Genomic DNA, 23,774 nt, shown 5'->3' on the forward strand with positions numbered 1-23,774 from the left:
TACGGGAAACCTGCACACGCTAGGCCAGGTGCACCGGCTCGTGTAAACATGCTGATGCAGTTCCTATGTTCGTCAACTCATAAGTGTGAACACCGAGCAGCTACTTCCCCATTTTTGCACCGGTATCAATGCTGGCGTTCCTTTTATCTGAGTCAACGAAATGTTATATTGTCGTATGAAGTTGGCCGCAATACCTGCGTCAAAGCAGCCGCCGAGGCTGTACGGGCAGGAGTTCAGCGCGTACACGTAACGAGGGGTAAGTAGCAATGAGCAGTGTAATACAGAAGAGCAATCAAATATAAAGATTGTTAAAACATAAGCGAAACGTAATACTAAAATGCCGAGATAGGTGCAAGCTCAGAGAGAAAAAAAAGAAAACAACAGACACCGTCACTACTTCAAGATGATTGACGCGCATATTTATGGGCCATTCGTTTATCTGCGGTAGTTGCCTGTGGAATCTCAGCAGTTTATTGTCAACCGTTACACAGCGCCATATTCCGTTGCACTCAGGGAAGATTGCTGGGGTGTATGCGGGCGCGCTGTTTTCATTCCCGTCGCAGTTTGCCTTGCCTATGCCACTTTTGCCGCGCACAGGCTGTCACAGGTCTGCACCGACGCTGATACCCGACTTGCCCAGAAACAAGACACCACAAATCGGCAAAATGAACGTTTATAGCTAGAAATGGGTCAGCGTTGTTTTCATTGCACGTCGGACTGCGTGGATCTATCGCAGTCGCCTTTCGGCTTCATTTCAAAGGAACCGAAATAAACTTTTTTTCGGCAGCCTGCTCGCAACCTATTGTGAAAATGTTGTGGGAACCACAAACCAAGCAATACAGTGGAAAGACTAGCTCGACGTTTTCGCAACGACAGCGGATTCTCTCCACCGTACAGCCGCTCCTTCGGGCTGACCGACATCCAATTTTTGACGGGGCTGCTGTTCGGCGGCGCTGCGGCCGCGCTCGAAACACCAGTTCATCGGGACAATACAGACCGCGGCGAGCGGCGTTGTGGTCGACTGCCACATCTGTACCGGTGGGGCCGCCAGCGTGACGAAGTCGCGTAATTTTAATGCCATAGTGAAACAGAAGTTTGCCCTACAGGTACGCCACTTCTACGGTCGTACGTGCTCACCGCCTGTCCGCAACCTCCGCACCCTTACCGTGGGCCCAGAAATGTCCCCAGCACGATGCCAGGGCAGTCCATTGTGCGACCTGCATTCGTGCGCCGTGGCGTGCGGTGCACAACCACCCAAAATATACGCACCAATAAACTACCAGACTTCCGTGGGTCAGCTTCCAGTACGTACATACCGTGCGAGTGGTGATGTCAGCGGCGTCTGCCTGTCCGGGAAGCGGTGGTCAGTGTGGGGAAGTAAGCTCCGTTGGTTCAACAGATTTCGCATGCGTGGAACTGGCTTTATTGCTTTACTGAAAATAATTTTATGGAAGAAAAATGAGTACCATAGTAGCTTTAGTGACTGTCTCATCTATAAGCTGAGGATGGCTTCTAAGCAATCCATCCAACAAAAAATATTCACAACTTTGCGAGTTGAAGATCTAAGAGCTAGCTGCAACTTTGCTTGCAGAGGAGACAACAAGGGTGGAAACAACAGAGTTGCCGAGCGTGTCCACCAGAGAGCCCAGCACAGATATGTACGACGCAACTGCTCCCCCAACAGGTACGCGAGGTATTGCTATTCATTTGGGTATTTAAATTTGTCTTTGTGCCAATCGGCGTGTTACCATCACCGCTGCTGTATAGTGAAAACCATATGGAAAAAGTGTTGCTTGAAGATATTCTGGCCCAACAGATACTGCAATAAACGCTTTTTCTTGTCATGGTAGTGAAAGGGTGTTGTTGTGGCTATGTGAATTTTATACGTGATTTTCCCTAAGATAAACGTTTTTAGTCAAGCTGAGCAACATAGTTCCTTCAGTAACGTTGGTAGCACTTAGCTCAGGATAGCGTAACAGCAATTTTCCCCGCAGAAGCTAGCCATAACTTCCCGAGTGGAAAATAAAGCAGATCAAATGTTTGTCTCAGAGAAAACTACAACCAATGCGGAAGCACCAGAGTGGCCAATGGTCTTGCCACGATAACCAACAACCGATTTCTTTGTGAATGCTGCCACCCCAAGACGTGCGTGAGTTCATCGGCATTGAACGAGAATTCATTTGGTGCCGGCAATGTCGGAACTCCCGACACGTATGGGTATTTATAATCGTTTTTGTGTCCATTGCTACTCCACCGGCACCGTCTTCAACTGGTAGAAAACGATTTAGAAAAAGAGCTACACGCAGAATTCTTACCCATGCAGATAGTGCATTGGATGTTTCCGCAAATGAAATTTGTATCTTACAACCCCGTGGGGACTCTGAATCACATGGCCGTTTTTGTGGGAACTAAGCTCTTCCAGGAAAATGCGTGTCACAGCATCATTACCTTCACATAACCTTCGCATAATTTAGCAGCACGACAACACACAGCCGGCCTAGAAAAAATCGCTGCCACAGAAAGTAGCTCTTCCCGAGTGAAAGTCCTAAGCAATTTCAAACTTAATATTTCATTTTGATTCTCGCGGTAAAAGCAAAACAGTCAGGGAAAGAACAGATGCAATTGCATGGCGGGGGTGGCAGAAGAGCCTCCTCATTTGACGATCTTTGCAGTCAAGTTGGGAGATACGGGGCTAATTGTACTTTGTACCTCTGTTCAGTAGCAAACTAGCATGGCGGGGTCAGCTTCACTGGATAGCTTCTGGCTGTGCAACACCCGCTTCGCGTCATTAGGTGACTGCCCCGGTTCCCGAATCAGCAGTCTGCAGTCACGATGCCGAAAACATTTTTGCGTTGCCTCTATGATTGTTAACGACCCAGAGACCTCTGCAGTGGCCTCGGCTCTGATTTAGTGTCTTACAGTGTAGCCTAAATATTTAAGAGTATTCTTGCCGACAGCCCTGGTGGTTACGCGTGTTTCTTGATTTGCCAGCCAGTCTAGTGGACGCATTTGCCCTCCAGAAGGTTGGCGTTCATACGAAGCGATTGGAATAGAAATAAAGCCCCGCCGGCCTATTAACAACCAAAGCAGGCTTCGATATTAGGCAGAGGCACATGCGACAGTCAAAAGGCGTCTACCATACCAATATTGTCTAAATATTTGACGCTACGGTAAGTTCAGGCGCTGCTACGATTTGAGGCTTGGTTCTGCAATAAGCCATAAACAATCTGTGGAAAAATCAAAACGAGACGATCAAAAAACACCTGTTCACTGCTTCTTGACACTTCACAGGTAACGCGAACAGCCTCTAAACTTTGAACTAGAAGTTTATGCTAAAGTTATGTGTTTCGACTTTCTAGCGTTCTCTATGCTTTGTATCAATGTCAATTTGTCAGGAAACGTTATGTATGTCAGGCAGGCAGCAAAAGTATTTTATGCTTGTACCATACGTATATTTATCATCTTCACCTTCGGCGTCTCGAGGTCTAGCGCAGGATGTCTCTAATGATTACAAGTGCTTCTATCCAACTTCATTGGGATACGTAAATACGTAGTTGAACGCATTTCACTGCTGTTCTTATTCAGACCGTCAATAAAGACTGCTCACAAAGCAGATAAGGATCACCATAAGTCAACACTTGCGCACCCAAGTACGCATGTCATGTCACATGAAGATTTCACACTATCGCAAAAGCAGGATTCGCGTGCATATGTGGTGGTGATTCAGTTCCCCTCAAGAGCAAACGTACGTTATGCCACCATCTGTGTTATTGGAAGTGGTGTAAACAATCGAACCTCGGTCTATAATTATAACAAAGAGTGTTCCAGAGAAGCTTCGGCGGAGAGGCTGAATGTTTAACAAGGAGTAGTAATTCTTTCCAGGGGGAGAGAAAGTGCATTGCACCTGATTCGTTTGAAGTACTGTAAAAAATCGTTCTTTTCAGTGCCCCCCCCCCCGACTGAGCACTGGCAGGAGGCTGGAACTCATGCCCTATACTCAAGTTACTTTTGTGCGTTAAAGGTTTTGTGCCCTTTTACATCAGGAGCCGGAGAATGCGACGACACGGTCTGCAAACGACCTCGCTGCGTGTGCGCAAGTGATGCTCCTCCAGCCGGTTTGCAAGTCGACGAAATGCCCCAATTTGTGATGCTGACGTTCGACGATGCTGTAAACGTCATCAACATGGCCTTCTACCGGGAGCTCCTCGAAAATTCAAAACGAACGCACAAGCAGAACGGTTGCCCTATTGCAGCCACTTTCTTCGTGTCTGGGGAATACCTCGATTATGAAGCCGTCAATCAGCTACACTCCTCGGGCAATGAGATAGCCCTGCATTCCATCAGGTCAGTGCCAGGGTCCAATAGTTTAATATGAAAAGATAATTCCACAACCACGAAGCTGATAGTCCTAGTGCTAAGAGTGGATGCAGAGTTGTTGCCTATATTACTATGCCAAACTGTATCTTATATATAACATCGATCAAGTTTCATAGCAACAGCCACGCGTACAGGAGTATGGACAATTCTTGCATTTGTACCTTCAATGAATGGACAGAAACATTTCCCCTCACCTACTGTGCATGTCGCATTCAAGAGAGGTTCTTAATTTATAGCCAGTTTTTGAACCTAGAATTCGCTTTTAGTGAACCAAAAGTGTCGAGGATGCGGAATTATTTAATCAATGTGCAATGGGACATACTAGAGTAGCAGCTTTACGTCTCGAAGTTCAGTTTATGGTTCTTTCTCCTAAGAAGACGTGCATTTATTCCTTGCGGAGCTCTTATTTACCATTCGGTTCGCAGTCGATGCAGTTAGTATCCAACCATTTCTTTCCATGAACTCCGTGAGCTTGTTCGTCGCAATGTTTTCAGTTTCAAGAATGGGTATACATTCTCGAAAAATGTAGGCGAATACGTAATCCAATCAGAAAAATTAGGGTGGTTGGACACACAGGTATCCACATAAAAAAATTTGTTAAGGCGCACAACCAGTCGCCCAAGTTCACGTGGGACACGTGAATACGTATATGTGGTTATTAATAATACACTCCTCAGTTGCCAGCAAACAGTTGTGTCTATAAGGTTTCTGGAAGCGCCGAAATTTGCTTTTTTTATTGAAGCTGATGTGGCGGTAGTGATTGTAGCTACGTTGTTGCCATTGTTGGTGGGTCACAAATTATTACCAGGGTGCCATTTTTGTGGCTTTGGCAGATATTATTCTGTTATATTGTTTTCCTACAGCAGGCTGGTATCCCCATGTGCATCAGCACTTTGCTTGCGCGATGGCAACTACCGACATGGACGGATTAGTCATGGTTCAAAGGGCACAAATAAACCGCACTCTCCGCGCTCAAGGCGTTCCTACGAGGGCTGAACAAAATGGCAGGCTTAGTGGCTTGGTTCGAAAAAGTTAAGGCCCCCTGCTGATTTCCCCTGATTGAAACAGGAAATATCTATTTTGAGAATGAATGCTTCGAAAAGGCTGTTGGTTGCGTGATGCACATAATGCTTAAGTCATCTCACAGTTCTTCAGTCTGAGGTAAAAACCTTGCACTCGTTTAAAACCATGCATCGCCAGCAGCGACTGAACTGATCCAGCTGATGGACACAGAAAACAGCCTGACTGGGATTGGCGGGAAGGGGAAGTAGGGCGGGGGCCTACCTTGCTTTGTTTCGTTCGCTCTGTTTGAACTGGCACTGTAATCTGGCTGTGACTACAGAGCACCTGGACCGGTCTATTTTTGCCCCTCCCCCCCTTGGGCAAAAGGTAGAGACGATAAAATTTGGTTAAGTTGCGTGCCCACACTCCGCCACCTCTTTTACTCTCATCTGTATTTGCGGTACTAATGAAAGCCAAAAAGCTGGTAGAGTGTCATATGATGTGTGCAGTGACAAATCGAGGTTATCTAGTCTATCGGAAAACTGCATTTGCCGCATAACTTGTGCAACCAGCCAGTGCGTTAAATGAAATGGCGTAAATAACGAGGGAGATGAGGCAGACCTGTGACTCCTAGTGCGAAGTTAGCCTCAGCCGCAGCGCCACTTTTCAGTAATTTCCAGCAAACGAATTGTACCTGCTCGTACGAAGTCACGACTTTCTTAAGCAACGCAGAAGTTTCCTTTGCAGTGCTAGTGGAAGTGCACAGCTGCAACCCTTCCTTAAAGCGACACACAATTTTTCTGCCCCCCAAAAGCATTGCTCCCGGAAGTCTCTCGCAATAGCATACGAGCGTAATTCCGGTGCCACTAAACCTTAATACTTGCGTAAAAGGAACGAAGCTCGGGCTCTTATGTTTTGTTGTCTGGTTCGCTCAAAGATATCACTGTTACCACCTGCCGCAATGTCAGCGGTACATTACAACAGTGTTCCACCGTGATAGCCGCAGGACAGTAACCTACATTTGGCAGAGGTTAAGACACTTCCACTAGCAATTGCTGACAGCGGCAGATATCTCATTATCGCCTGCAGGCCCTGCCAAACTACATTTCCAAGCGCCCGAACAGGCATCTCTCACCCCAAGAATTTCCTGCCAATGGCGCCACTAGATGTGCCGCTTGCTTATAAATTGTGTAAGAACGTTTTTGTTCACTGTTTTTAGCCACCGGACGGACCCTTCTTACTGGCAGACCATCAATAGCACCCAGTGGGAACGTGAGGTGCTCGACCAGTGGACCATGCTGACGGCCTTCGCAAATGTGTCAGCCGCCGACGTCGTGGGTTTCAGAGGACCGTTTTTATTCACCGGTGGAGATCAGGGATTCAGCATGCTGCACAAGCACTTACGGTAGGTCCATTCGGCAAATAATAACGGGACAGGCGGGTATATACGTCACGGGTTGGCTAACCTCATTAAAGCGCATTGTGTTTTCCGGGTACTCTTGCTCGTGCACAGTTCCGCGTATTGATTGCTGAATAGAGACTCACTTTTATGAGTCAAGTAAAGGCTTAAAATCAGCAACCGCGGGATTGTGGTTTCCTCCAGATAAAAAAACATCGCTGAAGTAGGGAAACCTAAAACTCCATTGTATGGTCGTCAGGGTATTTCTCAGGGTGCGAGAAATCCACGTCGGATGGCTGGAGCTGGCAGAGCGCCGACTAAAGTGTGTATATTGAGTGTTCGACAAATAGCTAAATGGGGAAGACTTCTATTATTTGAATGCCTTAGTTCACAAGACAAACGTACTTTCGCACACATTTCAAGAGCGAAGCTTACGACACTGACTCCCTGCGGGAATCTGGGGACAACTGCTTGCACACCGCCTTGCGATGTTCTGCCTGGCTCTGACCAGCCCTGGAAGCCGTACGTAATCATGACTGTCACGCAAAATATCATTTCTTGGGACACTGCCTATGCGGGAGTCTAAATCCACTACCCTGAATGTTTTCTCCACGAGACTAAAAACTATTTTTTCCATAACCCTTTTACAAATATCGCAATTTCTAGAAACTTCTTGCCGAAACTCGGTTCAGCGATTACATCGCAAGTGAACAGAAACGGTTGGGTATATCTTCCAATGTAAATTGATTTGATAAGCATGGTCATAAAATCGTCGAATGATTGGACGACAATGTCGGATGACATTGCAATGCAGAAAATACGTAAGGGCACATTAGAAGCATCCGAACATGACTGAAGCAGAAGTGGTAGTTACCGTATCGAGCTGCGGAATTTTTCAGACTATTTTCAAACGGGAAGTTTCAAATCAGCATTTCCAGCTTTTTTTTTCAGATTCAAAGGACACAAAAAAACTTGGGGAGTGCTAAGAACTTTCTAGGACTGTGTACGCAAGAGCTTAGGTGACCGTCAGCTCATCTTGCGTTTACCTTTTTGTTGAACTTTGTGCCTGCAACCGTCAGCACTACACGGGTCACCTGGACAGCTCCGTCCCAAGCACCTTCCAAACTCTAGCCATTGTCATTACCGGCATGCGCTTCTTAATCCTTTTTGGAAGCACTCTTTGAGCCTTCCCAGGAATGTTTTTTTTCTTACCCAGATGCAGACTTCGCCACTCGCGCCGTTCAACCTTTTTTAACTACCTTTTTTTTTCTGAACCCCACAACGCGCCTGGAAAGCTCACCGTAAATGTGCACGAACTAGCCAAATCAACTAATTTTCTCCATTAGTTGTCTTCCGACTTTTTCCACCGCGGCGGTGAGCGACCAAGAGAGCGAGGGCGGCATTAGGCTAGAAAGTTCACGTGCCCCGGCAAAGCTCTCCATCAGTGGTTGGCCCTTATCCGCATGATGCGCGACATTCTTCCGTTGCTGCGGAACAACGAACACCAGATAAGGAGCTTGGAAATTGAAAAAGTCATCTTTGAACTTAGCACCGCCCGTTGAGGCTTGCATGTACTTATACAATTCTGGGGAAAAAAAAAATTAAACTACCAAGAGGAAATCCTCTACGATTGAACACTGCGCCCGTTTAAATTCGGCTTCGCTACAACACAATATGCATATCGGAGGGACTCTTTTCTAGGAGCAGTGAAACTAGTGTGACGCCGAAGTACGATGGTCCTAGGGCCTTCCATTAAATATATCTGTTTCTCGCCATCAAGCACCTTATAACGAGCCACGTAAGGTCGGTTCAATAGTTTACACTTGCGAGAAGGCCTATTTTGTGGGGGATGTCTAAGGACGTTAACGTTTTAAATACAGGCCTGTTTTGGTCTTTTAAGTTTTTGTTAAAGTGGCAGAACATGCCATTATAGGCGTCTCTGGCAGTACCTGGAAAACAGTATCCTTGTAAAGCAACACGTCGAGTTCTAAACAGAGAAAAATCTAAACATGCTATACGTCGTAAACATAAACAAAAACTTGATCGACAACCGCAGAAATTAACTGTTACCTGTAGGATTCTTTTAAATGAACCAAGAAGAGAAAAAACAAGTTTAGTTCATTCAAAAGATTGCCTCGGTACAATCATACTGACAGCACTTTCAACGTAACCTTCGCCTAAATAGGCTACATACTTAGGGAAAAAGGGAATGGCCTAGCGATCCAGAAGCTCATTTCCCGCCACAGAACTTATGATGTCACACCAGACAGCTCTGCGATTGGCGGAGGGCGGCAAAAGCGAACGCCAATAGGCAGAGCTTATAAGCTTGTCGAACGAGCTATTTGCGCTTATATTTAGCGCACATTCTTTTGAAAGCCCTAAGAATGGTGGGACAAATAGTGGACTAAGAAAGCACACGTAAACATACAAGTAGCGATGCGCATGCTGCTGTTGGTACTGCGCGCACTCACTATGACTGGTTTAGCTGCACAGGGCTGCGGGGCTTTGTGGTAGTTTTAGAGGACACTGACCGATTGACGCCAGCGACGATGTCGTACGTGACCGTATTTGTCAAGCGAGCATCATAATTCACAAAATGTTTCCATGAACAAAACAAGCGCGGTAAAAATGCGTTCACTAAAAAACCAAAGGCAGAAAACGGCTTGCCACGGCGTGGTGGCGCCATATAGGTTCACTAACGGTAAACAAGGCCTGTGATGTCATTGCAGACCACGCACGATCTAGCGGGAAAATCAAAATTTTAACTTATCAGTGTATAAAGCATCGTTTGCATTGGAACAAGCACTGCGGGCATTATAAAACACGAAATCTTTCGAATAACACAAACTTGTGTTTTGTCTCCATGGATCCTTTAGGACTAAAAAATCCGTCGATTCTGTAAAACATGATATATGGCTTCATAAATTACACCACCCGAAATCTTTTTACAGACACTGCTTGCTCAGGATACAAACAAATCACAGAAGCAAATAAACGTTTACAGATGTATACAAAGTGAAGCCGTTGAAGCATAATTTGAAAAGAAATACCCGAGAAAATACACCATTCGCAACTTTCAGTGTCCAGAACTCCAATTTTCTAAAGCTCCAATTATGATTTTTCAGATGTCAGCGCTTGAAATACCGCACAGTCTAAATTCACGCTTTGGAATTCTCTATTTAATTGTGGAAGACGCATCAAATTAGAATTATAAAAATGTTTACAGGAAATGCTAGTAAGAAAGACAAACCAGTGGGTATACACGGATTCTCTCGAAATGCTTACTGGATCTAACTTGTTCCATTTCTGTTATTTTTAATGCAGGCGAGGTTTACCGTTATACTTTGAGTTTTGCTTTCACGCTTTAAATCCTATTATGTGCAAAGGGTTGTTCTACTTTTAATCCCTCTTTATACTTTTTATTTTTGTCTTTATTGCTTTTAAATGGACGATTGTTTGGTTGTTGGAACACCTTTTGCCTTCCTTTCCGCAGGTATGCCATTTCATCTAAAACTGAAAATAGAAAATTGCTCGCATGCCTGCTGGATTCGTTACAAATGCTGTCTAATTACCATAGTGGCCTGCAGCACCTGCTTAGTAAATCAATCCAAATTTACCGCATCTAAATACTCCACGCTAAGGCCCTTCTCCACGCGCGTTCAGCACAAAATATACTAAATGTGTTGTTACTGTTCAACTTTTAATGCGTAGCATTCTTTTCCCCATACCCCCACAGCCAGGACCGTGTAACGGCCTGAATTTCCACAAAAATGCAGATATCAAGGAAGTTCCACCTGTAATCGCCATAATTGCCCAAATTGGAATAACTGGTCGCAAAAACTTTTGCAACACCAAAAAATCAGAAAAATATAAAAAATTATAAAAAAAATGGTGAAACGTGTAGCCCTGTATTTCCTCAATATTGTAGATATATGTAATTGTTATAATAGCGTAAATGGAGATAATTGGCCGAACGAAATTTTGAAAAATTAAAAAAAAAGATAGATGGAACATATTCACGGAGAATGGCGAACCGTGTAACGCCCTGCATTTCCACAATAATGTAGATTTTAACGAAAGTTTCACAAATGTAAACGTTATAACAAGGCAAACTCAGATAATTGGTTGGACGAAATTTTAAAAATTAAAAAAATGAGAAAGATATTTCGAATGCCGCCAGGAGCCATAGTTTTGCTAGAGTCCGGGGCAAAGCGTATTTTTTGGTTTGCTATTGCAAAAATTAAGCGGTCATGTATTTTTAATTTGGAGAACACTGCAAACATCACTGTTATAGATGTTTTACCCCTGATATGCTTAATTGGTTTTTTGTTTGCTGAACAATTTTGACTAGTACGACCATTTACACCAGACTTACAACTTTAGAAATAATTGGCCTATATAAACGTTTTGTTCAACAACCGTTTATTTTATCCGGGCGGCCGAATCAAGGTACACGACACAAAGACGAACATTTTGGCGTTTAAATAGCCCAATGATCACTATCTTCTTTAAAATATAAACCAAACTGACGTTTTCCTGAATAGCTGGATAGGCCCCCTTGTAACAGCATATACTGTTGTACTCAAAACATGTTTATGTTTGCTTTACTACTGTACAATAACGCATTGCTATAAAGATGGTTTTTAAGGGTTGCACAAGAAGTGGTCTGGATGTATAAAGAGGCTGTCGATTTCTATTGTTCTTACTTTCCTATGGGAACAAGGTGTGTATATCAAGCGTTAAAGGCTTCCAGATAGGCTTTCTCGTTGAGTACACACTTTTAGGCAGTTGGAAAATTGTACAACACGCGCTATTTGATGACAACCCTTATATGTCTGATGCAGGTACGACAGCACGCTTGTACACCACCGTGGCCGAGGGGAACGCCCATTCTATCCGTACACGATGGACTTCGGCTTCCGGAGAAACTGCAACGTGTTGCCCTGTCCCCAAGGATCCTATCCGGGACTCTGGGTGCTGCCCATGAACGTGCTCTTTGCGAAGCCATCAAATGAAGACCACCCTTGCGTGATGGCAGACGCTTGCGTGCCGCATCCGGACACCGCCGACGACACCTTCGAATACCTCAAGTACGCATCAATCATAGCGTGGGAAAAACGGGCTACGTTATATTTTTTTGCAATCCTAATAATGTATAAATTTTTAACGACTTCTGTGCAACGTAGCAGTCGAGCCATCTTCTAGTGGTGTCTATAGATATAAAAATTATGCGTATAGTAATTATACTCTAAAGGTCGGAACCGCTTCGCCAGTTTGCTGTAACCAGTGGCAGAAATAGGAATCGACCTTATTGCAGAGAACTTCGTACCAGATAACCGATGGCGGTCTTTTCCACGGATTCGCGAGTTAGTGTTGTTCGTGGAAGGGGCAGAAAAAAACGCGCGGCATGCTGGACCAACCATAATCTTCCACCCAATGAACATGTTGTGGTCTTTCTGCCTGTATGGGATAGTGCGATAATTTTGCAAACGCAGCAGTTAGGCGCCGACAACTGCAAGTGAGAAGGTGCTCATCCTGGATGATCAATGTGCCCTCTCGGGGATGTGCAACCAACTCAGCAGTGTTCTTGAGATCGTAAAACTTGTAAGTAGCTTAAACAAGTGTTGCGTAATATTACCACTGCTGGTACTCTAGCGGCTTACAATCTTCTCCAGTATGCCTTTGGCCTTAAGGCAGTAATTCCTTAACATATTTGTGTACATTGAACACCATAATAAACACAAAAATTATTACTGTCGCCGTCATGGTCAACGCCATCATTGCCATCGTCATCATCATCATCAACCAAATAACTTTGTTTCTGGGCACGCTAGAACGAAATCTGAAGTGCGCATAAAAACAAAAACAATCCCAGGACTTTGTACTCTGCGCTCTCTGAGCTCATTCCTTGTTCTGGCACGTTCCTGTTTAATCCATACATCGTAATATTAATGCGAAGCTTCACTGTCCTCACTGATGTCGTTGTACGCCTATACACCGTGAGGAAAGCCAACTTTCTGAGACGATGAAGATAGATGGCCGTGGTTTAAGTGACAGAATAAAAAACGCTTCCCGAGGCCGGAATCTAACCTGGGTCCCTCGCGTTACGAAGCCGGCGTCTATCCGACCGCTCTACTTCAACATGGTCGAAGGCAACGCCAAGCAGCAAGTGCTGATTCGCGCCGTTCACCCAAAACCCAAACGTTACGCCTACGGTGTTCCCAGCCGAGAGTTGCTGTGGGTATTCTAGAAAAGTGGTGCGTACCTCCAGAGTAGAGAAAGAGAGAGAGAGAGAGAATCACATTTTACGGAGCCCTTAGTAATGGTTAGCGCACAAAGGTACAAGACGGGGTGGAACCTTCTTCTCAGGCCCCATATGTGTCCAGCAGCTCCTGGCCCCTAGGCAGGAGCTTCTGGGCACATATGGGACCTTCAGAGCAGTTCATACTTGCAGTGTGGGGTTGGCCAACCAAAGAATTCATCACGATGAAGCTCCGCATTAAACCATAGTCGTCGTTAAAGGGACACTGAAGTGAATTTGTCAAGCTCCCGTTTTTGCTTGCACTGCGTATACTGGCTCAAATTAGCCCACTTTTCATCGTTTATCCGGTTGACAAATGGGTAATTATTTTACACAGCGCGAAAGAAGAAAAACTACTATGCGCGGTTTGCGGCGGCCGCAGCAACTAAAGCTGTGACGTTGGAAGGAGGGAGCACCGTGATTGGACGATGCCCAAGGTTAGCAATCAAAGAAGTTTCGGTTTCGGTGTCGGTTCTGTAAAACACAACCGATGGCGTTGTTGGATGGGCATTCTCAATATCCCAGTAATCGTAGTACCGCGCTTCTGCCATGTTGTCGGCTGTAAAATTCATAAGATAAGCCTCCCAGGACGGCTTGGAATCGTACCATTCACTTACCGAGGCCTACGCAGTGCATGAACGCCCTCCGCGTCCCCGCAGACGCTCAAATGCCTTGCGCTTTTCCCCCATATTTGGAGCTTGCCTCACTCATGCCTGTATCGTAAAAAGCGTGTTCGCACCAGGCCAAGGGTCTGTTGATTCTGGCCTGTGCCCACTGCCCGCAAGCAGTCGGTGCTTATGCAACAGCACGCCAACGAGAAGTCGCTAGCGTGCCAGTGCCAGCCTGCGCGCGTTCTGTGAACTAGTTCGTGGAGCAATGAACGTTGCGGCCCAAAAAAAGGTGAACTCAGTATAGAAAACATCCGTGGAAAACGAAAAAGTTAACTTACAAAAAAAAGCACGCACCCGCGGGGATTCGAACTCGCGACTTGCAAAACACTTGCAATGGCAAACCCAGCGCTCTAAACCACTCGGCCACGGGGCGGGCTCTGCGGACTGTGGTATTATAAGGTATATATTATATAACCAGTTTACACTTTTATTTCGTTTTGGCATTTCAGGCAGCTTAGGTGACTATTTGTTGTTTTGCGCTCGTGCAGTAAGCATCCCCCAAGTTTCCACAATATATCACGACTACCAATTGCATTTCTTAGACGGAAAAGCGTTCGCAGATGCGTAGTCGTGCTGCTGACCGCTGTGCTTGTTCGCCCAGCGCAAAAAAGTGCTTCGCGCACCCTAGTTAAACGCTGTACGGTAAAAATATCAGTTAGTTTTATTTCCTTAGTACCTATATTGACTTCGCTGACTCTTCTCCCGCCTTCAAGAGGCCTTATATTTTCCTACTGGCGTACCAGTCAGCGAAGCGTCGCATGTGCGCTTGTGCAGCGCTTGTGTGAAGCGACCTTGACTTGGAGCTAGATACAGTGTACAACTAACCAAGTAAAGAAAGGCACATTCTTCAATTCACAAACGTGTCCTGGCTTCGTTTCAACTAAGCGAACGGATTGCGACGACCCGTCGGCGGCCGGCGGACGAAACGCTGAGCCGACTGACTCTGCCTGAAGGCCGGGGAGCCGTGCAGTAGCGGAGCCAATTGCGAGCTCGGCTCCTCCCGACGTCACACGAAAACGCCACAGAAAATGCGCGAGCGTAAAGAGAGGCGGACAGCATTTTAGAATTAATTTTTCTACTAAATAAAATCGCGTAAACGCGCCCAGAGTGGTCGAAACATGGCCTGGGGACTCCGGACTACAATTTGCGCTAGTAATCCCGCAATGTTTACATATTACTTCAGTGTCCCTTTAACCCGAGGGGTGCAAGATTTGCTGGACGTCATGTACAGAGCGCAACACACTCATCTATAAAACAGATTTCCTACTTATAGACTTATCTTGCATCGGTAGGAAAGCATTTGGAGAAAACTATTGTGTTATTCTGAAGTCTTAGCCATATATTTTGACCTCAACGTTTTTTGTGAAAAGTTTGAGTCGCAGTTTTGATAGGTATGTAATTGAAGTTAAACTTTGGGTTATGAAAAAGGGCATTGAGCACTGTCTTTTAGTTTCATCTTCAGGCAGCCGTTTTGTCTATAAGTAGTGACCATCCTGTTGGACTTCTCTGCGCTACATGGCCAGCCCATGCCCGCCAAGGGTGTCAGTTATAAGTCTTCCAAACTATTGTGCTCGTTAGCAGTGGTTAAGCGCGATTTCTGTCATCCTTTTCCGCTCATCTGGATAGATTCACTCGCGTTTTTAGAGGTATTTATTTACACCCAAACCCATAACTCAGTACGAGAAGTATCTGCATGGATTCTTTACCATTTTTTTCCAAAACAGGTATATACAATGACCAAATATTTAGGATGGCTTGCAAAGAACCTTATCATATAACGAATTTCGCGAAACTTCTTTTTGGTCATTTGAAATATACTGGACACTTCCCGCAAAGTTATCTTCATCTATGTTTTCAGGCAGTTCATTGTATAGACTGCAGGTGACATACTATGAATTCGAAGCCATCCCAACTTCTTCATAATTATCTCAACCTTGTTACGTAGCTTCCAGTTCACAGCTTCGAGAGAATGCTTTGTAGGAGTTTCACCCACACTTTTTACAATACCACATTCTACGTTCAAACGCATCGTTGACATTCCTAACCAAGCTTTCGGAATTGCAGTATAGGCAGGCTTTTATATATTTTGGAGAGGTGGTATGTTCTTGTATGGTTCCTTTCGTGGCAACGTATTTTTGGCTGTTCTTACGAAAGGAAATCTTGCGCGTGCCGTGCAAAAAATGAAGGAAGCTCACACTAACGGGTAAGAGTTGGACATAACAGTAAGCGAACAGTAAGCCGAGCTGGACGCAACAGTAGCGCGTTTCCTCTTTTTCGGCTCACGGCGTTATTAAGCGTCGCCGCTATACTAGCGACCACAGCTGGATGTTCGTCCAGCTCCATCACACACGGCTCTGCGCGCACGTCGCCTTCCTTCGTCGCCCGCAATTATTGCTGCGGTGGCGGCGTCCTCACCTTCCTCCACCAGGTGGCGGCACGGGTTCCGCGCGCACATCCCTTCCCTCCTCGTCTATGTCTCCCCGCGATCGGGCGCTGCTCCAATCCGGGCGCTTGCGGAAGGTGGTGTGGTTTTACCTCTAGCTCCCCAAGTAAAAGCTCCTCACCCCCGCGAAGACTGCCCGAGGTAGCGTGCTGTAGCTTTCGCTACAAAAAGTTGCCATTCTGCTGCATGTCACGGCCTCCGATGCAGCCCGTTATGTCTCGGTGGAACGAGCAGGGTTTCTGTGCACGAGCCTGTTTATTAAAGCCAAGTGTCTCCCGCATCAAAGGCTCTTCATTAATATGTAGCTGCTACATAACAACATTTATAGCACTCTGCATATTTGTTTACTGTGTAATTCATGGCGTGGATGCTAATATTTGTTGAATGGCGTTTACTAAATCCAGGCTGCTCTCTTGTTGGGTGAAAACGTCGGTTGCCGCTATGCAGTTACCATTACCTTGGGGCCCAACTTCTGTACAACAGAATAGTCTAAAGACCACTAGGCATTCATGCGCTTCCCCTTTACTCAGATAGAGTCCCTGAGCTATGCAGTTTTGTCGAGCGCGGGTTCGCCTGCCATTCCGGTGAGCTCTCGATCTGATCAACCCAGACAGAAATTGGTTGAGTTTTTAACCTACTTTTTTTTGCAGGAAGTATTCTGAACAATTTGGTGCCAATACCATCATTGTCTTGCCTATATATAATTGCAGAGTTTGCCATTTTTCGCTTTCGTCAGTGTGCAAGGAACGCCGGTCACAGGACTTGTTCATTTAACTAATCATTTAGCATTAGTCGCCAAGCTAAATCCCAAGCAGCAGAAATTGCCAAGCCCAAGCATGGCAAATCATCAGTGGCCAATGTGTCCGAGCTTGGCAATACCTCGGCCGCCAATATTGGCTGGTGTTTGGGAAAGGTGACAAGCCAACAATTGGCTAAGCCCTGGAAGGCCAATATTGGACAACGCTTGGCAAAGTATCTTGCCATGATAATGCCAACGGGTGGACCCCACGCTATTTTCATGCACATTTTTGGCTTTTTGGCCAGTCCTTATGACCAATGCTTATTTTATGAGTTGCCTCGCGGCCCGATTTCTGCTTTATACATGCCAGTATACAGGAAATTATTAAACGAGTGCGCATTATTTATTTAATGCGCATTCGTTAAATAATTTCCTGTACAATGGCATGTATAAAACAGAAATGGGACCGCGAGGCACAATAAGCAAACTGCATCAACTTGACGAAGCAATTATAGATAAGTGACTTGCCAAAAACAATTGAGCAACACAACACACCGGGTCTCTCTGTGTAGCTTTTTTATTATGCACATCAAATATACGAGAAACCTGGCTTAGCAGTGGCAAGAATACGAACACACACATGAAAGCAAACACAAACACAACAGTCGAGAAAAAATTTTAAAAGCGCTGCTCATGAAGCGCGAACCGATTATCATTCGTTTAACTGCTTGAGATGCCTACAAAACAGAAGCATTCAGGTAAATGAAAACAGGGCCCTCATTCCCGGTAATTCGCCGACGTGCCAAGGTCACAATATGTTGTTGTTGAACAGCACTATAGTAGAATAGCCCAGCTTGGAAAGCTTGTCACTGCTGCACCCGCCACTTGTCCACGGGAAACACCTGTGCGTCGTAGCGCCTGTAATAAGTAAAAAAAAATAGTTCACTATAATGGTAAATTCACGCTGCTTACTAAATACAGCACCTATACAAGCCTTACTACATGTCCGGGTGAAAATATTCAGCCTAAAGTTCGAGCTTGTTAACACTCGCTATGAAACGTAAAACGTACTGCACTATTCATTTTTCAATACTGCGTTTTACGGTAGCAGTTACTTGGCTCGTTCTTGAGAAAACAGTCCGGAATTTCACCGAAAATGGGCTTCACTCGTATTGCAGTCGCGCAAGGTAATATAAAAAGTCCAATAGACAAAGCAACACGCCAGCGGTTTCGTGAAATTTTGTTGTGCCTTCGCTCAGTTCTGCCCGGTCAGACGCGCAAGACGCGAACGGAACCGACGGAGAAGCCCAGCGGTAGTGTAATTACTTTATAGCTCGACAATACCTTTACGTTGCTCAAGAAAATAATGAAGCGAAAGCTTCAATAATAGCTAGAGATTAATTAAGCCAGCTTAATACATCCGCAACTCTTATACTGCACACGAGTCTTGCTTCAACGCATGCTGAACGTCGTGAACCTGCAGTGGGAGCACGGCTGCTTGTTCGGAAAACACAAAGCCGGAAAAAGGATAGCTAGAACTGGCGTCACACAATTGGAAGCACATGTATGTGACCACTTTTTTCTTCGCAAGTGCTGTCGTTCGCGAGCGCCAGAAGTCGCGAACGACAGCTGAAGTTTTGGCGGGAACGAGCGCAAGCACTCCCGCACCGCGAAAAAATGAAATGGTGACTTACGTTTTCAGCGGCGGCCGTAGCAGGCAAACGATGTTATTACACCAGTCAGGTATACTTCACACAGCCACCAACAACAAAACGCACCTCACAGACACGTACAGGAGTACTACCGCAGTTTCAATGCCACAAAAGAGACGGAGCCGTCGGTGCAACGCGTCCGTCCACCGGCCCCGCCGCGGGTTCAAAGAACGCGCAAAGGCACAACGCTGAAGTAGTCCGACGTTCACCGTTGCGTTAGTACACACAAATGACCAATTCCTACTGAACGTTTAACACTCTCTCTCACGCTGTTTTGAATAAGCTGCACTTTAGTTTAAGTACGCTTTGTTTCGTGGCACGTTGATGTGGCTCTTTAGGTAACTACTTTTTGCTGCGTTTTGGCCTGTTCACCGCGCTCTAACCGTCGTAATCCGTCATGTTGGGGAACCGCCGCGGGCAACGACCGCAGTGCTGCCCTCGAGTGGTGCTGCTTGCGCGGAGGGTGCGCATGTATACACGCAAAATAACGCACACGAGTGCTCTACAGTGAGACTTCATGCAGCGGTATGCAACAACAGGTAAGCCTGTGGGCATTTACACCTGCCAATACTTTTTATTTAAACGTGATACTTGACACAAGCTTGAAAATGATTTGGAACTACTTTTTGTTGTGCGCTGCGCGTGAAAACAACTTCAAAAACACGGCAACTTCAGTAATATTTTGAGTGAACTTGAGTGGTCATTCAACTAACAAGAACATGCCAAGACGTGTGTAAAGGCACTCATAAATACCTGCGTCGCATATAGGCTACTAGTCTTCATAAAATTTTATGATCAAAAATTACTTCTGAATGAGCGCGCTGTCCAGTGCGATTTTTCGCGCACCGGCCAATGCGTGTCCTCAAGGCCGGTCGTATAGCGCGCGTTGTACACGAATGGATTTTGCGTACAGGTCGGCGTGTGGCCAAGCTATCGGAAGCCAAAGGGAAGCCAAGGGGCGTCCAATGATTGGCTATCGGCCAATGCTGCTTGGGATGTTGCCCTTGCTAGAAAGTGTTGAAGTTGAAAACGTGACTAGGTTTAAGCTCCAGCCGCGGCCTGCACCATTCGTGGGATTCTGAGCTGCCTTTTTTTTGTACATATACAAAATTGGCGCCCCGTTCAGCAGCCTTACAGCTGCTGAAGAGAGGAACGTGTGTTTGGTCGTAGGCTCACGCGAAGGCTTCCGCAGAATACTGCGCTATGGTGGCCGGATCCTGCACTAATGAGAGAGAGCTGTTGGTATTAGAATAAGCCATTCTGGTGTTGTTTTTTGTACGTAGCGTAGCCTCATTTGTACTCAAGAAATCCTTTTGGAATGAAGCACTGGAAATGTTTCCGTGTACTATCAACATTTGGTGTCCCTTAGGGGTTTCTCATGTACTACTCGATAAAAAAGACGTCGTATTGTCTCTTAGAAACACGAACGTTGCTGAGAGCAAGGCGATCAAATTAGTGGAAATACCCTTGGTACCATTGCGCTCCCTTATTCACCCTATGCACTACTTCAATTGGTGTTTAGAAAATAAATAACGGCTTGCGTAGCCGTTGCATCAGGTACAACGCAAGCAACAACGGTGATGAGGGTCTCCGAAAGGGGGGGGGGGAATGGAGGAGGGACTCGATCATTCGCGGTTGTCTAAAAGCAGAGGTTCCACCATCCGTGATATAGGCATGGTTAGAAAAATCATGGCTGTAATACACCAGCCCCATGAAAAAAAAACCGGTTGTACTAGTTCAAAGCGCAAGGCTCACAACGACTGAGCCATTTTGACATAGCGTACGAACCGTCTGCCTTGGCTAATGGTTATGTCATTCCAAATTCTTCCTGTAACTGTCACTTCTATGTTACTATCATTACAGATTTCCTGTTCCCGTAAGGAGGACTAAATGATTTCCGTCTCATACTTTTTCAGGGTATTCATTGAATTGCACGTGACGGTGCCTGAAGTGAAATTTGAGTACCACGCACAGAGTACGATATCTTTACCATGGCAAAACAAAGAATGACCTTAAATATATACCCGAAAACGTCAACTGCGATTTTGTGTGAAGAACCATCGTTGTTGTTTTTGTAGTTGTCATATAGTGCAGAAAATGGCCGTCACTGTGAATACTAAATCAAAACACGTATTACTCCGTATCGGAATTGAAGCCGGGTGTCCACAGTAGGGCCACAAGGCCCACCTGTGGATCCTCAGAGTTCAACCTCCAAAAATTGTCGGCCGTGGAGGAAAACTTAGACAAGTGCGTCCTGTGTCACAAGTGAAGATGGCGGCAGTGACTTGAACAGGTGCAGCCCAGCCACGCAGAACTCTTTTTTCGGGTGTACTCAGACCACCAATTTGCGCAGAAACACAGAGGATTGAAAGCCAACAGGCGCAAATCCAGTAAAGGAAGTACTGATAAGCATTCCCAGGCTCTCGCTTTTAAACTAAGCATGTAAATTTAGGTAGACCAAGTGATTTTTGCGTTGAGTACGATAAGTCGAGTAAATACGGAGCTGTTACCTGAAATACAAAGCGTTTGATTCCCGATTCAATTGAAAAATCCAACCACGACCTCTCTGAAAAGGCTATCCATTTTAGACCTCAAAAAAACGCACTTTGAATTCCTGAAGAACAAATTCATCAACATCGTCGTAATCATCACAGATTGCCCTGAGTTGCCCTACTTCAAAACACCTCCGAAGCCTGTGACGGCGATGCAAGCATACCATTACAGAGATACAGAAGCGGCGTGACTCGCGGCTACTCAAGCATGTAACTTCTCCGGCTGCAACCCAACCTGCAACCTTTCCCAAATAGATAAGAATGTGGAAATATTGTGCAAGCTGCATTCAAAACGATAAAGTAGGCTAGAACACTAAATACCTGCAGAAACTCACAGAATTGTCTACCGATGCGTAGTATGCCTACGCTGCTTCCCTACAGTGTGAGTTCTCTTCGGTCAAATATTTAGGTTTTTCAAAATTTAGTCGGAACAATTATCTCCAATTACGCTAATATAACGATTGAAGGTGCTACATCTGCCAAATTTGCACTTTTGTGGAAATTCAGGGCGCTGCACCATTCGTCATATTCACAAATTTTATTTTTATTATTTTTAGTTTTTCAGAAATAGGTCTTTACCAAGTATCCTTAATTATATAAGTAGAACAATTAAAGGTGTCAGATCTGCCATATGTGCATTATTGTGGAAATGCTGGGCGTTACACGATTCGTCATTTTTGCATTTTTTTCCTGTTTTTCTCATTTTTGCTTTTTCAATTGTCTGCCCGATCAATTATCTCCAATTACGTTATTAGAGGGATTAAAAATGCTGCATCGGCCATATGTGTTTTTTTGCGGGATTTCAGGGAGTCACACTCTCAGCCATTTTTGGTATATTTTCTACTTTTCTAATTTTCTAATTTCAAACTTTTGTGCGAACAACTGTCTCCATTTACGCTAGAATAACGATTAAAGGTGTTCCTTCCGCGAAATCTTCATTTTTCTGGAAATGCGCGGCGTTACACTGTTCGTTATTGCCGCTATATTTTTCCATGTTTCTTATTTTTTTGGTTTTTCAGCTTTCTGTCAGACAGGTTATCTTCGTTTACGCTATTATAACGATTATTGGGTTAGTTCCGCCGAATATTCATTTTTGCGGATATGCAGGGCCTTACACGGTTCGCCAATTTCACTATTTCTTTCTATCTTTTCTTTTTTTCAGGTGTTAGAAAATTCTGTCCCACCAGTTATCTCGAATTACGCTATTCTAACGAATAAAGGTGGGACTTCCGACAAATCTACATGTGTGTGAAAATGCAGGGAGTAACATGGTCCTGGTTGTGGCGGTACTCGGCAAAAAATCACAAGCGGTAAAATCACCGTGAAATAAAGCCTTTTGTTTTGTCAAAAAAGAGCAAGTTAACCAGCGGCCTGCGGCAGAATCTTCATCTGCAGCCGCCTCCTATTCTCAAACTAACTTGTCCACACAGAGAAGAAGGAAGTAGAATATAAACATGGGCAAGCTGCATACTAGGGAATTAATTAAACTGCAACGCAAAAAGCACGATGGGTCACGCCATGGGTTCGCGGACGACATGCGCGATTTCTGCAGACGTCGCGATCGTGCGCTTAGAATTTTGAGATTTGCCTATTCAAAGCTTATTCTACACACTCCAACGTTGTGATTGTTAACTTAGCTCCTGCTTGTATTGTCTACTTGCGCGCAGGTCGAACTTCGAGTACTTCTACACCACCAACCGGGCCCCTTTTCCTGTGTTTCTTCACGAAGCGTATCTGCGACACCCCGAGCGCAAGGTGGGCTATCTGCAGTTCGTCGACTGGCTGCTGGAGAAGGATGACGTGTACCTGGTGACGGCCTCCGAAGTCCTCCGTTTCATGGAGGACCCGAAGCCGCTGAGTGCCTACGCTAAGCGCAGCTGTGCGGGACGGAACGTCCGTGGACCGAGCACCTGTCCCAGGCCGACTACGTGCTCGTACAAGAACACGCCACCAGGAGGAGAGCGCTACATGAGGACTTGCTCCCAGTGTCCCAAAAACTACCCTTGGGTGAACAATCCCTTGGGAAATTGAATTAGAAATATCGTGGCCCAAGTGCTTTTTTGTGCTTCACCTGCCCCATAAAGCTGAAACAGTCGACTTTCGATAATTTGAAGCCGCCTTTTTGGGACTGAGGCGAATTAGTGGCGATGGGCAAATCAAAGCCATTTAACATGCAATTCACTGGACGCAACTGGTCGACAATTAAAATCTAAAACCCATTATATCGGTTAATCGCAAGTTAGTAGAAATAAAAAGCGTCGAGATATGACTGCGTTTTCTTAGCAACATTCAAAATTTTCAAACGCCAAAATCGCACCCTGCTTTGTATTATGTCGGCGTCATCAAAACCGAGCCAGGGAATGGTTTACAAAGCGGTGGGTCAATTGAGGTGCGAGCAAGCTTACGCATCTCTTCTATTTTGAGGCCCTCAATGTTTTTTGTTTGAGAGCGCCGTTCACTAGGCGCTCTCAAAAGAGCGCCGCGTGAGCAATTTGCGTTAGACGCAACAGGCTTTTTTTAAGCGATGTGTTAACTATAATGACAACCCCTTTCGTACGCTCGACTTGGCAACGAAGTT

The 23,774-nt window shown here is 45.4% G+C and overlaps 1 protein-coding gene across 3 annotated transcripts in view; it reads left to right on the forward strand.

Annotated features, from left to right (window-relative positions):
• The window catches only part of LOC144158801 (chitin deacetylase 7-like), a 32,405-nt gene extending 8,843 nt beyond the window's left edge, over positions 1 to 23,562 (forward strand). The window contains exons 3-7 of one of the 3 annotated variants that reach the window (XM_077689947.1): positions 1,592 to 1,684; positions 4,044 to 4,344; positions 6,599 to 6,784; positions 11,623 to 11,868; positions 22,864 to 23,557. In XM_077689947.1, coding sequence (XP_077546073.1) covers positions 1,592 to 1,684; positions 4,044 to 4,344; positions 6,599 to 6,784; positions 11,623 to 11,868; positions 22,864 to 23,227 — 1,190 coding nt within the window. In that variant the 3' untranslated portion in view covers positions 23,228 to 23,557. Of the gene's footprint in view, positions 1 to 1,591; positions 1,685 to 4,043; positions 4,345 to 6,598; positions 6,785 to 11,622; positions 11,869 to 22,863 lie in introns of all 3 variants that reach the window. The other 2 variants (XM_077689949.1, XM_077689948.1) reach the window with 2 other exon arrangements.
• The last annotated feature ends 212 nt before the right edge of the window (positions 23,563 to 23,774 follow it).

The sequence above is a fragment of the Haemaphysalis longicornis genome, unplaced genomic scaffold (assembly GCF_048455015.1).
Source record: "Haemaphysalis longicornis isolate Haplotype H1 unplaced genomic scaffold, Haemaphysalis longicornis Haplotype H1 scaffold_10, whole genome shotgun sequence".
Lineage (NCBI taxonomy): Eukaryota > Metazoa > Arthropoda > Arachnida > Ixodida > Ixodidae > Haemaphysalis > Haemaphysalis longicornis.